Consider the following 17,724-nt stretch of genomic DNA (forward strand, 5'->3'; position numbering starts at 1 on the left):
TGCCAAAATTGTTGATGTTAACAGCTGGAAAACAACGTGAGTAGAATCTCCGCGAACCACGATCGTTTTGTCGAATTATCTAATGTGACGACTTCATGCAATACAAAGCAACGTTGTGTACGTGAAATATGGTTAGATAATTCGTAGAAGTAACATTCAGGTTTAGTATATGAACATAATTCCTAACAGTGAAAGATCATTACAACTAACATTAGCAATCCCAGAGTATTGAAGACCTTAAATCTGATCTTCGTTTACAGTTCAAAGTTGATTATGTCAATGTCATACCCATGAGATGAGGACAAAATTGGTATTCTTATTTAAAATATTGCATAGTACTTGTTTCTTCGGTGAAAAGAAAGGAAATGTTACTAGTTACAAGTACCAATGAAACTCAAGATTGTACTAAAAAAATGTAAATTGCATCAAACAGATACATTTACAAATTGTAATTCAAGTTAGCTTATGACAGTATTTCTTGTTTATATATTCACACGTAAATAATTAATGAAAATAATAATACGCAGACATAATCACACACTTCGTATATACATTAATTGGTATCTAAATGTCATTGACTATATACATTATGAGCACACACTACAAACACACTTTCACTTATATCTCAAAATATACTATATATTTAAATTGTACATTCATCAGTAAAATGGGTGTACAAACCCTACATATTCTTTCATCAATAATCAGTCAATATATATACTTGTCCTGGCGTTATTGACAAAAGAACTTGTAAGATATTATGCCCATTTTTACTGGTTCTTGCGCTAGATCTGTGTACAGTTTAACTACATCTTCAATTCTATAATTATTGATATCGTTGAGTTATACAAAAGATTTCTTAAATACACTACATCAATATAAACGTACAATTCTTTGGAGATACGCGAGTTTTTCTTGTAGTATTATGGTAATGTTTATTAAAATCTTACAGTTAATTTTCTACAAGCTACAAGTTTGTTGATATATACTCGTCAATGAGCATTAAGTATATTAGGATAATATTTATCCTGTGTCGAATACTGATCATTACACAGTAAGTTAATCATCTGCTCCACTCTTTATGAGAATACAGAATTCAGTTAACGAATTCATTCATGGCTAACTGAATAAATTATATTTGTTTTATCGATAGATCAATCTTTATAAATATTTCAAAGTTAAACAAACATTTAAACATCTTTATATTAACAATAAGTACTTCAATTGAAAAAAGTGTATGAGATAAAGCTTAATGCATTTGAATGACAGTTGTTCCAATTTTTTATCGAAGAGAACAAATATTTTTCGAGTAATTGTTTAGCAACATTCCAATCTGAACACAACACATGCAATCATCTCTCGATTAGAATCGTAAAACTTATGTTCATACAATAAGAATTTTCTTCACAGAAGGAAAGAAAACACCTTTCTAGAAAAGTCTCGAAAACACCTTTTCTCACATTCATCCGTAGATATAACTATCAAACCAAAATGTAATATTCTCTTACTAACATCTAAGATTTTGAACATGATTGTTATTTGTTTAAATTATGAGCTGTAATATAGAGCCTCGTTTTATATATGAGATAGTTAAATTCATTTAGTAAAAGTGAAAATATGTCTTCTACTACATGTTTTTGTTTTAAATGACTGTTTGTTCACCAAACTAAAGTTATTGGAGTTCAATTACAATTGTATTTACCAATGCTCATTTTGGTCAGAATTACTACAATACCAAATATATTCCACTTTCTGGTGAAGACCACTTGTTCATACAATATCTTTATATTTTACATGAAAACCACCTCGAAGTGGACACTATGCTTAAACGATTATAAAGATCTTTGAAATTAAGAGTGTATAAGTTTACGACTTTGTAAACGAATTTAGAGGGAAAAGTTCTGGTAAGAAAATAAATTTTGTCAACAAAATTATTCAACCATGTCATTTGTTTAAATCGAATTCATTTTCATAAAAATATTATTTCTTAACTTTTCATCACATCATAATATATTTTCTAAAGAAGACTTGACCAAAATGATAATTGGCTGACACATTGCCATTAATCTAGGATGTATTGTCTTTAATCTAGAATCTGGTCAGAATATGTTGAGTAGTAACTAATTAGAAGTATATAATTGAAAATAATTCTGTTCGTTTCTCATAATACTTATTTTCTGTAAAATTACGAAGTTAATAAGATTATTTGTTGTACTTAAATTTTCATATGAAGTATACATATAATTTTATAAACCATGTAGTTTGATTACTGGTTATAAAAACAAAATTACTATTTTTCTGCCACTTCTCTAGCATATCCTACAAACTTCATATCCATTTACTGTGTTAACTTTCTTTAGCTACGCGTTCAGATACATCTGAAATGCAAACGTTGTTAAATACAGTGTACCATTTACTACTCCGTTTAAGTTTAAAGTATACAGCTATTAAAATTATTTTTGTTAACATATGTACAACTTCTAGATATTTCTTTAGATTTTATTGTACATTCGAAACAAAACTAGAAAATAATGTAAGGTTTATTATGTAGCTTCATACATGAATTTCAACACAGGCACTGAAATATGGTCAACAGACACACACAAGTATGTAACGCAAGTCTTCTCTTAAAACTGGCTTGATAAATAAGTGAATATTTAAAATATGATAATCTAAAGTCCATTGTTTCTTACTATATCAATTGATTTCGCTTCTATCTAATTATCCTCTCAATCCATCCGACAAATTTCTGAATGTTGGTATATACTCCTGGCAAATGCTCCCGTCCACATCCTATTCCCCAAGATACGAGGCCAATCAGCACTCGCCTCCCATCAAGTGTAGTAGTCAATGGGCCTCCAGAATCTCCCTGTAATAAATATAGAAAAAAGATGATCAACGAAAATAGTTGTATCATAGGCACAGCCGTAACAATTGGCGATGTAAGCTATGTAACGCACCAGGGTCTCCCCGCACACACTACTTGACTACTTAAGCTACCCTCTTATTCATTTTGTGTACATGATATATATATGTGTATAATAAAGTTTCTGATTAGAAGGAGATTTCTTTTGATTCATTTAATAGTAAGAAGTGTAAAAAAAAGTGAGTCTTCTGAGTGTGAATCTCATCTACAATTAGTATTCCATAATAAGAAAAGTTTTTATAAACATTTAAACAAGGAACGTAAGGACGGTTGTTATGTACTTAAATGCGGTTGTTATGTACTCTTTTCTTTCTTCAAAAACTACTGCGACAGATTTATCATTTACCTAAGTGTAGCAGACCAAAATCTGAAGGACATTTTAAATGCATATAGTGCCAAATATTATTTAATAAACTAGAGGGATTAGTCACACATAATGCAAAATGGCACCCAAAACAATAGAAGGAACAAAAGAAGAAGAACAAAAATTAAAGAAAGTGTAAGAGGAAAGAAATGGAAAGAAACTGAGATAGATGATTTCATTAGAATAGCCCTTAATAATATTGGAGAGGCCAATGTAGACGAAATCATTCACCTAACTTTCCAAGTAAAGTTATAGAAGGTATAGAAACAAGAAATGTAAACTGGTAGTTGAAGGTAAATTACAGAGATTTCTCATTCAAACTGAGTCTTTCACTGAGGTTGGCCCTAAAGCATGGAAGGGATACGCAGATTGACGAAAATTTCCAAAAATATAATAGTGAATTAAGGACTTTCGAGATAGCGACTAGAACGCACTGAGACAGGTGTAAATATTGAACAGTCTTTTGTAGATTACGAAAGTTTAAAAAAAAAAAAATCGGGGGATTGAAAGCTACGAAGGTTGACAAGGACATGAGTAAAATTGAAGCTAGTTCCTTGTCTAAAATGTTTTAAATGTTTGAAGAGCAAATAATGGAAGAAAGGGAATTACAAACCAAAATTATTTTTTGCGGGCACAAATTAAAGAACAGAAGTTAAAATTTGGGAATTTTCAACAAAAGCTTATAAGTAAAGAAAGTCAAAGAAAAATCATGGACCAAAGAACTTAATATCATTAATGGATGCATTCAGAAAGAATTAGAGAAAATAGAGGTTACGTTACAAATGTTAAAACTACAAAATCAGAAATTATGAGGAAAACTTGTTATTGTGGAAAATAAATTGTTAGAACTAGAAGACAAATATAAAAATAAAAGATGTAGTAAATTCAAATGAATTAGAGCAAAGAAGAGCGGTAAACCACGATATGAAACTACGAAACTCTAAACTGTATGAAAATGACACTTAAAATTTTGACGTGGCAAGAAAAGAATTAAAAAGTGTCAACGATGATATAAGTACAAGGAAAATAGGTGTTGCCACACAAAGTTTCACTGCCTCTACAATAATATTAAAGTACAAAGGAATACATGTTGCCACAGGAAGTGTCACTGTTTTTACAGAGTGAAGTGGTACAAAGACCCATAGTGCAAATTAGGGCAAGTAGTGGTAATGCCACCTCTACACAGCAAATGGAGAGTGTGGTACAGGAACTATTGAATGAAACTGTAAACGAAAGCATTTCTATTGAAAATATTAATGAAACTGGTAATGTTATTAATTTATGGTGATTAATAAACGAACCAGAGAGAAAAGAAATAAAAGTATACCTTGAATCATTGTATTTAAGGAAGATGAGGTTAGAAGCATATGGAATACATAGAATAGTTAATAGTTTTATATATATATATATATATATATATATATATATATATATATATATATATATATATATATATATATAGATAGATAGATAGATAGATAGATAGATAGATAGATACATACATACATACATACATACAATACAGCTTAGACAAGATGAAGTTAAGTAACAGCTGGAGATGATACATAAATTTTGCAACGAGCTTCCGTGTGTGGAAGGCAAGGCACTAAGAAATTAGAAATATGTAACCAAATTGTCGCTATTGAAAAAATACACAAATTAGGTTTTCCAAGAAGTACATGAATGAATAAAAGGTTTTGTGTATAGCTCTGCTTTAGGGCAACGAAGAAATTATATACGAGTCGTGTCTTTTTAGTATCGTTTTGAAATTCTGCCGCTGCAGGCGGCATCCCACGCATGCGCACCGTGTATCTACATCCATTGGCAAGGCACAGACACCATTACGAAAACATTCGACCGTGTTTGTGAATAGTTTAAATGTCTCCGCCGACTGTGAAATACGCGCTGTGGTTCGTTTTCTTAATACCAAAGACGTGAACGCGGCTGAAATTCATCGCCAGATTAATAGTGCATGGAATGGCATCAGCGGCTTGCCAATATATGCAGATAGGTACTCAGCCCAGCGCACGTGCACGGGATGTTGACCGCACCGCTGCAGCAACCGAATTTTAAAACTGTACTTACTCTAAAAACATTCCTCATATATACAGATGGTGATCAGAAAAATGGAAACACCTGAACGAAATTGCAACTTACCAGATTAATATGGTGTCGGGTCACCTTTCGCCTTCAGAACAGCCTTGATGCGACGTAAGATGGAGGCATAGAGGTCGTGAATGGTAGCAACTGGAACTTATACCATTCCTCGTGCAGGGCATCGGGCAGTTCTGTGAGAGAGGATGGAGGTGGTAATCGTCGCCGGAGTCGTGTTTCCAAGACGGACCACAGATGTTCAATTATGTTGAGATCTGGGGATCGGGCGGGCTAGGGGAGGTGTTGAACTTCATCCCGATGTTCCTCAAACCACGCTGCAACAACGCCAGCTGTGTGAATGTGTGCATTATCATCCTGGAAGATGGCGTCATTGTCCGGGAACAACATCCGGACCATAGGATGAAAGTTGTCTTCTAAAATTGTGACATAATTGTTTTCAGTGATTCGTCCGCTAACTGTAACCACAGGACCCAATGAAAACCATGATATGGCGGCCCACAGCATCACCGAGTCGCCGCCATGTTTCACAGTTGGGCAGAGACACTGCAGATCATAAGCTTCTTTGGGCGTTCTCAACATATAAACACGGCCCGTGGTTGGGAATAGGGTGAAGGATGACTCATCCGACCATATCACACGTTTCCAGTCCTCAACGGTCAAAGTTGTATGGTCGCGACACCATTTGCGGCGTGCGAAAGCGTTATGGTCCCTGATAAGTGGTTTGGCCCGTGCAACACGACCCCGTAAGTTCTTGTCATGTAATTCGCGACGGACTGTGATTGTCGAAACAGGGTGGGGGAGGTGCTGCTTGAGTTCCTCCGTCACTTGCTCCGCAGTGGCACGATGGTCTGCGTGACAATGCGCTTTAATGCCCGGCGTGACCTGTCACTCATGATTTTCTTCCGCCCACTGTTCCGCTTCCCCGATGTGGTTTTCCCGTGTGTTGTGTAGGCCGTCATCACCTTCGACACTGTCCCATGCGACACACCTAACACAGTAGCCACTGCCGTCACACTCACTCCACATAACCCGCACCAACAATTTGCCCTCTTTGAAAATCTGAGAGGTCTCCCATTTTACACTACCTCCGTCTGCTGCAGCCACCGGACACTGCTGTTCCACTGCGCCTGACGTAGTATGGAGACCGACCTAACAACCACCACCAGCGGTCCGGCGCTGCGGGCGCCACAACACCACTGCCAACCCATGCATCTGACGTGTTGTCAACTACAGGTGTTTCCATTTTTCTGATCACCATCTGTATATACGAGGCATGTTTTTAAAGTAAGGTTTGAAATCCGGCCAATGCAGCGCTACGGTCAGCATATCTTACATCTTAAAATTATATAATTGAATATTGCTGGTTGGTTATATTCCGAAATCCTGGAAACGAAATAAAATTGTGCTTACTCTCAAACAGGATAAAAACTTAAACAACATTATAAATTAGGAATTGTATTAACATTAACTATTTCATCTATTTTATGTAGATTGTTTATTGGCATCATTGACACTAGACGTTGCCCAGACATTCCTGGGAGCTCAACATTGTCTAACTGCATCATGCTGTTCTTAAACTGGGTAGAGGAGAAAAGTCTGTACACGGATGCTTGATTTATATCGCAAAAAGTTTCGATACAATTCCCCGAAATGCAATTGTGAAATCATTGATACCTAACGAAATTACTGCACAGTTGTAAAATATATGTAGACAATGTAACAGAGTTTTGCGGTACAAGTGTACAAATACCTGTGAAACACGGAGTAAGGTAAGAACCCATTAAGTCCAGTGCTTTTTAACATTGTATTAGATATAGTGATAAGAAAAATAATGGATACTAACCTTGGATATGAATATAGCTTTATAAATTCCAGAGTACTAGCTTACGGTGAGGACGTACTATTAATGGCAGACACGAAGGAAGAGTGCGAAAATATTTAAATATTGACTATAGATTTTGGAATATGAATAGTGCAACGTTTGAGCTCATACCTCATAGGTGACCCATGAAATCTAATATATTTAATAAATAGTGTAGACATTAACGATTTAGAAATAGATAAAGCATTTACCAACTTCGGTTGTAAATATAAAATATAAGGACATTCAAAATAAATTGCATACAGGAGAAGCATCCAAAACGTTAGAGTTAGTAGTCAAACTTAATCTAAAGCCTCGACAAAAACTAGGTTTGTTGTAAATATATTTGATCCCATTTATATACATATAAACTCCGCGTTGTCTATAAACACCCGAAGGAACTTGAATAAAATTTTGAGTTTTTTGACTTGAGAATATAACTGCTAATATGGATATAAAATAATGAGAACAAAGCGAAATTTCGTATCTGTTACGGTTTTATTCATTATTTATGCTGCAATAAACCCCTGCAATTGTAACTGAAGATATCAATTGAAAAATTTGCGAGGATAATGACAAGGGAGAACATATCTTACGAAGGCTCTTGCCATAACTAAAAGTAAAATGGCAACTCCTACTCTTCGATATAGTTAGTAACGTACTAACAAGGATAATTTTTTGGGCTTATTTTGGATCTCTTTCTCAAGAGTGGCAGTAAGTTTATTGTGGATATTAAGACCTAAGTTTCTGAACGGTTTCGTGAGTGTTCCCAGATGTAGTAGAAATAGATGATTATTTCAGACATTTAGTGCATATGTCAATAGGAAAGATGTGAAACGGGTATGATTATAATATAAGACAAAAAATTAGGATTGTATAATAATTTGGTAGCAGTGAATTCAAAGAGTAAAATAATTCATTTAGAGAAACAATAATTGTGTTATACTTGTAATTGCAATTATCCTGTCATTATAGAAAAAAGAATCGAATTTATAGATATAAACGTTTTTATTTTAAATATAGCATAGTAAAAATAAAAGGACTCGAGTAGAAAATAGTTAATTTTCTCCCGTTTAAATGTGGAAGGAAGAAAGATCTGGCTATTTTGTTTACTTGTTTATTGTTTAATTTATGTGTGAATATATTGATAAAAAAAAATAGAGGGAATGAAGGGGAGAATAAAGACAGTAAGAATAAATACAGTGAGGGATAGTTATAATTTGACATGTCGAATAGCATCTTGAATAACGATAAGATAATTGACATTTATTCACTGGTAAGAGTACCTTGATCTAAATAACGAAGATCGTTGAAAAGGTGATGATAATAGTAATAGAAATGGTACTGAGGTAATTTTGACTGAAGTGAATGTTCACATCTCGAGTTGAGTTGATTTTGAGTTTAACGTCCCGTTCAGCAGCGAGGCTATATGAGACGTAGACCTGATTAACCTGCAATCCGAACCACATGAGCTCCCGCCGGGAATCGAACCCGTGTCTCCCACGCCAAACGCGCGTACACTAACCGCTTAGCAGCGAAGGAACTTTGTTCACATCTCGAAATTTACATAAATACACGAAAACAAACATAAACGTCTCTTTCAAAGTTTTTCCTCTTCATGCGCATCATGCTGCTTGGCTGACTACCACATGATAGTCTTGGTAAGTGTTACGATTGAATGAGGGCTATTGGTCTTTGTTCGTGGCATTCACTTTAATTTTCTTTTTAAACTTCACAACTTAATTGGTTGGACTGAAGCTTACTGTATCTTTTAGCATCCACGTTACATGAGACTTGTACTACCAGTTTAAGATGGAATCCGAACCACTGTAATGCGTTTAAGTTTTGAATCTCTTCTACCGGAAATCGAACCCGGAATCCATGCACCAAAAGAGCACTGCTAGGCACTGGAGAAACTACGAGGAGGGCTTAAAACCTAAACCTACAGTGAGAAAGTTTATCATCATAATTATTACAGATGACAATATTGTATTAAATACATTGTAATAAAATCAATGTTTAATATCGGGATAGTGTGGTTTGTACTATTTCTATGTTGAACAAAAGAAAATATTCACAGAATATATACTAAAGCCATCATTGGATCAAAGTGCTTAGTCACACTTCTCTTTTTAAGTTTCAAACTTAGCACCAAAATTTACCTCGTGCATTAAAAAAAAATGTTTTTAAACTTGCGTGAGTATTTTGGCGCATGACAGGGAAGGCTTGCAGCAATAGACATTCAAATGCTTCATTTGATTAATAAAATGCAGTTAACGTGGCAACATTGTGGTAACCATGTCTTGAAGATCACTTTCCAAAGAGTTGAAGTAATTTGCCTTGTAGGCAGCTAAAAGTGTCTAAGTTGTTGATTAAAGTATATTTTAAATAGAGGTAAAAGTGAAATAAATTTAGTATTATGACTTTTTTTTTACCTGGCAACTGTCTCTTCCACCTTCCTTATAACCGGCACAGAGGAAGACGTCGTGAATAACTTCTCTCCTTCCTGCTGCACGAAACCAACGTTGACAACGGTCGTTGGAGATCACCTCAACATCAACTTCTTGGAGAACGGAAGGGGTTGTTGTAACACCTTTAGGAAGATAAAGTTTTGAAAGCTTTATATACACAAATATTTTCAAATAGACTGCGCTAAAATCACGCTAAGGTAATTCCAGTTTAAAACAATCTTATTTTACATTAAGTGAAGAAAAGAAATTCATAACTTTAAAAGGAGCTAACAACCAAACGTTCGGGTGGGAGACAAGAAAAGGAAATATTGTTTCTTTGTTGATTTATTCAGCATATCAAAATAAGTGATCATGCAAATTTTCTCAACTCGACCGCCATTGGTTTGGTAGAAATGTTCATTAAAATTTCACTCTCCTGAAAAAATTATGAGTTTTCTCTTCATAAAGTCGTACGCTTTTACATAGACCCATACCTAAACCCCTAATTAAAGTAAAAATATGAAATACATCTCATTTAAGTTGATAATGTTATTTCCTTTTTATAAGTAAGATGCCTTTCCTTTCATATAAATTTAGTTTAAGTATTCATGAAAGCAGGAAAATAACAGAGGGAAGTTTTGAAAATGTTCTGACAAAAATGTTCGTATCCTAATTTTATTAGTTTTTTACTTAGCAACATTGTCTTGGAGACAAACAAACAATTGAGGTGTAGGCAGTGGCGAATTATCAACTAGACCCACTAGGAACATGCTTGGAGGTGGCAAATCATTGTTACAGAATATTTTCCAGAATTACAGCTCCAAAAACTATTTCTTTCAAAGAAATGTGGATGAATTTTCTTGTTGAAAACCTTTACAGTTTCCAACATTATCCTGTATTGGAAAAGTTAAACAGCTACCGAAAGATCTTATCATCAAGCCTTGATAACATCACTTTTCAGTAGTTACTTCATTTTTTATAGTAATGAAAGTAGAATATATTGAGCTGAAGAGATACGCCAACGATGTCCAGTAGAAAATCGTTTACAACGAGTTGTTGATATTGAAGTTTCCGCTTGATTGTTAAATGTAAGTGTTAAAAAGAGGGGGAAAAATCACGGTACGTTGTGTTTTAGTCTACGACAAATGAGTGTACCTTTCGATATTTGCTGTCCAGTACTATTCAAACTTAACAAGAATTCTGTTAATTTCCAGAAATGTTTTTCTCTTCTTCTTCTTCTTATTCATATTTACAAGCATTATACCACAAAAAGGAGTAGACAGTCGTTAAATTTTGCAATAGTTTTAGAATATAAAAATTACATTTTATGTATATTCACCACTAACACAATGTAATGTGGTACTGAGTGAAAATATTCTTTCGCCCTTGTAATTTATGAAGTTTCGGTAAAAATGAAAAATAAAAACGTGCCGCACATTTCTTGGTCAATACAACACATGACATATTTTGGCAACCTCTGCTTGGATTTTGTAACATTTCACTTGCTCAAACCAAGATATTTTCAATGTTCAATGAGGTTTGTTCTTTCACCGGATTTCGTATAGTGCGTTTGTGACTTGGTGGAATGTCAGTGCTAATTCAACAACATGAAGCGACTAAAATTAAGCGAGACAGCTTATCGAAAGTTTGCAAACGAAAACCGAGAAAAAGTAATAATGTTACACGCAAAATGCTCTCGTTTTAATGGAGGAAGAAAGTGTTCCTGAGAAGATGCATCTTCCTGATTATGACAGTGTTAGTGCAAATTTTGTTTGTGATGATCCTGCAAAAAGTTGTCTAAGTCTACAACTGACATTCTCTTAAGAGGCGGAATTTGTTAGAATACAGAAAACATTTTTTCTAAATTGCAAAGATTCACAGCAAAGATAAGATTTTTAAATAAGAGCATTTTTTTTTCAAACTTGTAAATACTGAATCAATTTTGCAGCATTACTTGGTGTATTCGTGCAGAACGGGTGTAGTATATTTTGCATCATGTAGGTCGTTCAAGGGCAAGACAAAGATTGCAACTCATGCCATTTCCGAGTGGAAAACCATTTCAAATATTATATCGTCTCGCGAAAATTCTGAAGAGCACATAAACTGCGAGTCCGTTTACACAGTCTTCATCTTTGTTCCTTAGGCTCTCGAAATACTGGGACACTTACCTTATACATATTGCATTCACTTATTTTATTACTTACGCAATACCTTATGAAAGAAATATAGAAACTTCTCCTGTAAATTTTGTAAATAAATTGGCCCACGTTCTTCACAGTTACCCCTTTGCTGTCGACTGCACTATTAAAATCCAAGTTTTCATCTTACCGTGCCTGGTTCGACCCCATCCGGCAACTGTGGCTGACTTCCCGACCAGCTTGGCTTTGGCATCAGGGAGGCAAACGGGAATTATATGTTGTTTAAACGTCACAGGTTTATCTAGTCGAATAAGTGCTAAGTCATTCCGGAAGTCTGTTGGACTGTATTGTGGATGAACCTATAATAAAGAAATTATATGTTAATATCGGTGTTACATCTATAAATTTTTTTCATGTTTCAGAAATAAAAGTAACAACCATTTTGAAGGAATGCTTTTAAATATAAACAGTATGCGAATTACTGGAAGAAAAATTTTCATCCTTGGTAGAGACAAAAAAAATTCTCTCTCTATTTTTTTGCAAATGATAACGAAAACAGAAACCACCCAATATTAAGAACAGTACTTTTATTTTAAGCAGTCAAATTAAAAACAAGCAACGGACTTTCGTGAAGTCGCTTTCACGGTTCTAGTGACGGATTTCAGCAGTTTCATACAAATGTTTAGACATTTTTGAGAAGTCTTCAAAACTTAAACACAAAAGTAAAATTTTGATGCTGTGGCATAGAACAGTGTTCCAATTGACATAGATCAGTGAAACTTTAATCATAAATCGAAAGTAGTGCTACAGTATGATACAGGAAACAACAGGAAGAAACACGTGATTAGGAGAGCAAAAATAGCAGTGTATACAGAAACAACAAGCCACATTGAAGTCACTGCGATTCATGATAGCACCACCGTCAGATTCGCTTGAATCGATGCAACATCCACAGAATGGTTCTCCTTGAAGGCAGATTTCAGCTTAGGGAGGAATGTGAAGTCCACTGGGAACAAATCAGGCAAATATGGGAGTGTTCAAAGACTGTGGCCCTTCTTTTGGCCAAAATGGACGCACATGAAAACTAGTGCGAGCCGGCGCATTTTCTTGTGCGTCAGTCTCGTATAGATGTCAATGGAACAACGTAATGGCCATCGGGCAAAAAGGCCCCCCATACAGTCGACATCCCACTGTAATGCGTGACATCGGGCGTTTCACAGTCCTGTTAAATGGGTTTGAAGTTGCACTCGCTGTTTGACGTTGGTCCTTTATTGCATTTGCACAATGTAACGGCCGTGCACTGGTGTAATCGACAATTGTAGCCTTCCAACTCTCCTTCACACAGCAATGTCTCTGATTCGGATCGGGCCCCGTGCACGTGAAACAATGCTGTAGGCAATACGAAACTCCTGAACCATACTCATCGCACTTTATTTTCCTTCCAGTTTCCCGATGATTCTTCTCCGTATAAAATCCTTCAAATGTAATCCCCGGGTCATATTCTTGTAACACCACAATACATCTTAAAGCTCTCTCATACACATTATCTCATTCCTTTCATTTTACTGGTTCATATTGGGGAAGCAGGCCCATTTGGCGCTATGCTCATGTTGACGTCAGGTCCTACAAGTCTTGTACTATGTGTACTTGTAGGAGATTTGTGATAATATGTTGCCGATTTTATATTCATTTCCACCAACTACGTAATATTTTATGCTACTTAATCTATCTCATCCTTAAGTTTTGCACTCCATATCTATATATCTATATCTATATATGTATGTATGTATGTATCTATCTATCTATCTATCTATCTATCTATCTATATATATATATATATATATATATATATATATATATATATATATATATATATATATATATATATACAGGGTGTTTAATAAGTAATGGTCATAAATTAAACCGTGGATAGTACACGCCAAAACTAACAAAAAAGTCTTAGTAAACATGTGTCCGCAAACGCTTCGTAACGGAGATAGGGGCTGTCGAAAGTGTGGGAAAATGAGGTTTGGAGACGAATATCTCAAAAAGTATGAATCGGACAGAGAGCGGTCCAATGAATGACTATCGAAGTCAGACCTGCGCTATGCAGAAATGCATGGTTGCTAACTCTGCATTGCGCGCGCGTGGGATTCCCGGAAAATTGTCCAAGAAAAGGGGGGCTCGAGATGAACATCGACGGCGAGTCTATTCACCAGTAATTCATAAGTCGTGGTACCAAGTCGAAAGCTCGAAAAGACACAAAATGGCGGACAATGTTTACGTGCCGTGTGTGGTTGCATTGCAGGAAATGCGATTGCATAACCAGCAGGAAATGAGAGAGGCAATCGAATGAAGGTGGTGATGCATGTTGTGAACTACTTCAGAGCACATTCTTAAGACGAATGCACATATACAGAGTAGTCCTTTACTGTACCAATACCAAGGTAAAACAAACGATGCGCGAAAATGAATGGAATTGCCGAAAGAAACACTGGTAGAACGCGTGCTACAAGCAGTGGACAAAAACCCAGGAACGAGCACAAGACGTGTGGGACTTGCCGAACGCGTATCCAATGCGCTCGTATGGCACATTCTCCATGAACAGCACTTGTACCCATACCATCTGCAACGTGTCCAACCTCTGACCCCCACAGATTTTCCGGCGAGAATGCAGTTTTGTTAGTGGCTTCGCAGACAAATTACTGGCAATCCTCATTTCACTGATGAAGTCCTATTTACTGATGAAGAGTTATCAACTATGCATTTCTGCATAGCGTAGGTCTGACTTAGATAGTCATTCATTAGACCGCCCTCTGTCCAATTCATACTTTTTGAGATATTCGTCTCTAAACCTCATTTTCCCACACTTTCGACAGCCCCTATCTCCGTTACGAAGCGTTTGCGGACACATGTTTACTAAGACTTTTTTGTTAGTTTTGGCGTGTACTATCTACGGTTTAATTTATGACCATTACTTATTAAACACCCGATATATATATATATATATATATATATATATATATATATATATATATATATATATATATATATATATATATATATATATATATATATATATATATATATATATATATAGTGAATGTGTGTGTATGTAATGGCTAGGTGTGTATATAGGTCAAATTCGTCCCTCCTGGAATAAGCACTCAATTCGCAACACTAAGTATAAAAGAATTCACAAATGCACGTATTTAGATATTTGTTGAAGCGACCACCAATCAACTCAATTGATATTTGTCCATCCGTCTATTCAACGACAACTCTCGTAAAACTTACCTGAGTTTAATGAAACCTGGCAAATGCCTTCCTTTTACCTTTAGAAATAACTATTATTTGAGGTTGGTGTCTATTAAGAATACGAGGATAGCATAGCCCATGTTGCAAATGTACATATATACATACACTGGGAAAGGTTTGAGCCATAAAAATGATATTGATGATGTTAGGGTTGCTCTATGAGTAATTGATTCAGTGAGTTTATTTATGAATATTTTCAGCGAAACAAACATGACAGCATAGTTAATAGTATATAATTAGTTACTATTTTATATTAACTGATATAATAAAGTTAATTAAGTATTACATTAATTACTTCTTTTCTCAGGGACGTACACAGGAATTTCTGGAGGGGCCGATATTTAATGAGGATAAATTATATTAAAATTTGTAAAATAACTCCTAAAATTAGATTAATAGACCCCTTAATGAGTTTTGGGGGATAATCAAATTTGGAATTAAATTCAAAATTGGATGCAGTCATTTAGATTTGAAGCCACCTTTTTCGGAAAAAAGATATAAATTATGGGATTGCAAAACTCCGCATAGTGTAGAATGTAAGATCATTGCAAATTTTATAATGAGGTATGTGGGAAGTCTTCGCTTCTTGCCGGCTTTTATACCTTATGTTCATGCCAGAGGGCTGACTTCAACATATGATGTACACTAATGTCCTCTGCAAATAATAGTTGCAAACCAGAATTGTGACATTTCTCGTTTGTGCACAAATGAATTGAAAGAAGTGCAAATTCCGCCATCTTCTATGAGACCAGTGGCGTAGCAGCTGCCCCCGCAACCCCCGCAGTGCGGGGGGCCCCGAGATATAGGAGGCCCCGAAGTCTTGCTATGAATAAAGATTTAAAGAAGTAGAACTTCAATCTTACTTCTATCGGCTTTACAACTAGGGCCCCTTCTATTTACTTTGCGGGGGGGGGGGGGCGCAAAAGTGCGCTACGCCACTGTATGAGACTAACCCTGATTTCCAAATTTTCTAGTATCTTATATTCACACCACAAGAGAAACTGATGCCAACTTCTGATGTACAAGTGTTCTCTGCAAATAATAGCTGCAAACCAAAAGGGTGACTGTTCTCGTTTGCACATAAATGACATTGCAAAAAACTGCAAATTGCGCCACTTTCTATGAGACTAATCCCCATTATCGATTTGTTTTTAGTTGTCTTACGTTCATACTAGGAACCTGATTCCAATATATATATACACACAACGACTAAAGTAAGTGGAGGTTGGAATTATAAGAAATAGTATGAGCTTTTTCCTCCAAGAGCATTGTTTCACTGTACGTGCAATAGTTAGACAACCAACATGATACGTGTGCACATCAGGCCCCTACGGGCCGATCGAAGTTTGAGAGGGCCGATCCAACCACATTATAGTTCATCGCCATATTATAGTTCACTTTTAAGCCTACCGTGAAAATTTTAGGAAAGACCAGTAAAAATTTAGGGGGACCGGCCCCCCTAGACTTCCCTGGATACAGGTCTGGTACACATACGCCAAAACATGGTATCCTGGATATTTCTCCATTTGAAGCAAGAAATAATAGTTGGACATCACTTAGAGATCCATGAGATAGATAGGCAGAAATTTCATTCGTGTTAAGTTCTAAAAGATGGGAATTAATGCAAAGAAAAGGAAAATAATAATATGGACATCTTGTAGAAATTGTCATTACGCAGTGCAATAAAACTTACCTTGTTCAAACACACACAGAGAGAAAGAAGGGATGGAAGAAGACGGAGAAAGAGGGAAAAAGCGAAAAGGAAAGAGGGAAAGAGAAATAACGGGAAACATGGGAATGAATTAAATTTTGCACGTAAGGATACGTGTACGTTTTTCCCTATTTTCAACGAGCTACCCCCAATTCCATTTGATGTTCGAATTCCCTTTAAGTATTATATGACTCAGCCTCTCCTGGTTCCATAGAAAGGCATTTGATCTGTAGATCAAGATCAAGCATGAATTAATGCACAATCTTGAGAACTTACTGTTATACCATATGTATCTCGGATTAATCGAGGATTAAAAAAGAGTGATTTCGTAAATCTACGGAACGAGTTCTAGTTCTCGAAGGAGGTGGTCACACCAGTAATCCACGCGCAAATGACATCTAGCATTAAGTAACATACTTATAGTACAAATAAATGTCTTCCTACTTCGAAATAGTACAATAGTACTTCAAAATGTCCGTTTGTAAATTCCGACCGTGGGGAAGTGGCTAAGGCGTTGGCTTGTTGAGTGAAATGACTCGGATTCAAATCCCGGTAGCTGCAAATGATTTCTGTCAAAATACATTTCTACGTGCTCGTATTTGTTATTAATAATAATTGCTTTCTTCCATTTCTTGTAGATTATCTTTAGTAACTATGGGTTAGGGTGGTAAGGTTTGGTGCGGCCATATATCTTTACACTTTTGTTTCTTTCTTTCAATAGTGTGGATTACTCAAGAATGTTATAAAATAGAGGATCTGCCCTTACAACAAAATCTTAAAGCCATACGTCACAGTTTCGCCACCTGTATTCACTCCCCCAATAAGATCGCAATGTTTTGAG

General features: G+C 35.6%; 1 protein-coding gene across 3 annotated transcripts in view; it reads right to left on the reverse strand.

The window, feature by feature from the left end:
- Positions 1-400: 400 nt before the first annotated feature.
- The window catches only part of LOC145668039 (mite allergen Der f 3), a 519,747-nt gene continuing 502,423 nt past the window's right edge, over positions 401-17,724 (reverse strand). For all 3 annotated transcript variants that reach the window (XM_081735512.1, XM_081735511.1, XM_081735510.1), the window contains 3 exons: positions 12,045-12,213; positions 9,702-9,859; positions 401-2,869 (listed from right to left, as the gene is read on the reverse strand). In XM_081735512.1, coding sequence (XP_081591638.1) covers positions 2,714-2,869; positions 9,702-9,859; positions 12,045-12,213 — 483 coding nt within the window. In that variant the 3' untranslated portion in view covers positions 401-2,713. The remainder of the gene's footprint in view (positions 2,870-9,701; positions 9,860-12,044; positions 12,214-17,724) is intronic.

Source organism: Thermobia domestica, chromosome 13, assembly GCF_964235325.1.
Source record: "Thermobia domestica chromosome 13, izTheDome1.hap1.1, whole genome shotgun sequence".
In the NCBI taxonomy this organism is placed as follows: domain Eukaryota; kingdom Metazoa; phylum Arthropoda; class Insecta; order Zygentoma; family Lepismatidae; genus Thermobia; species Thermobia domestica.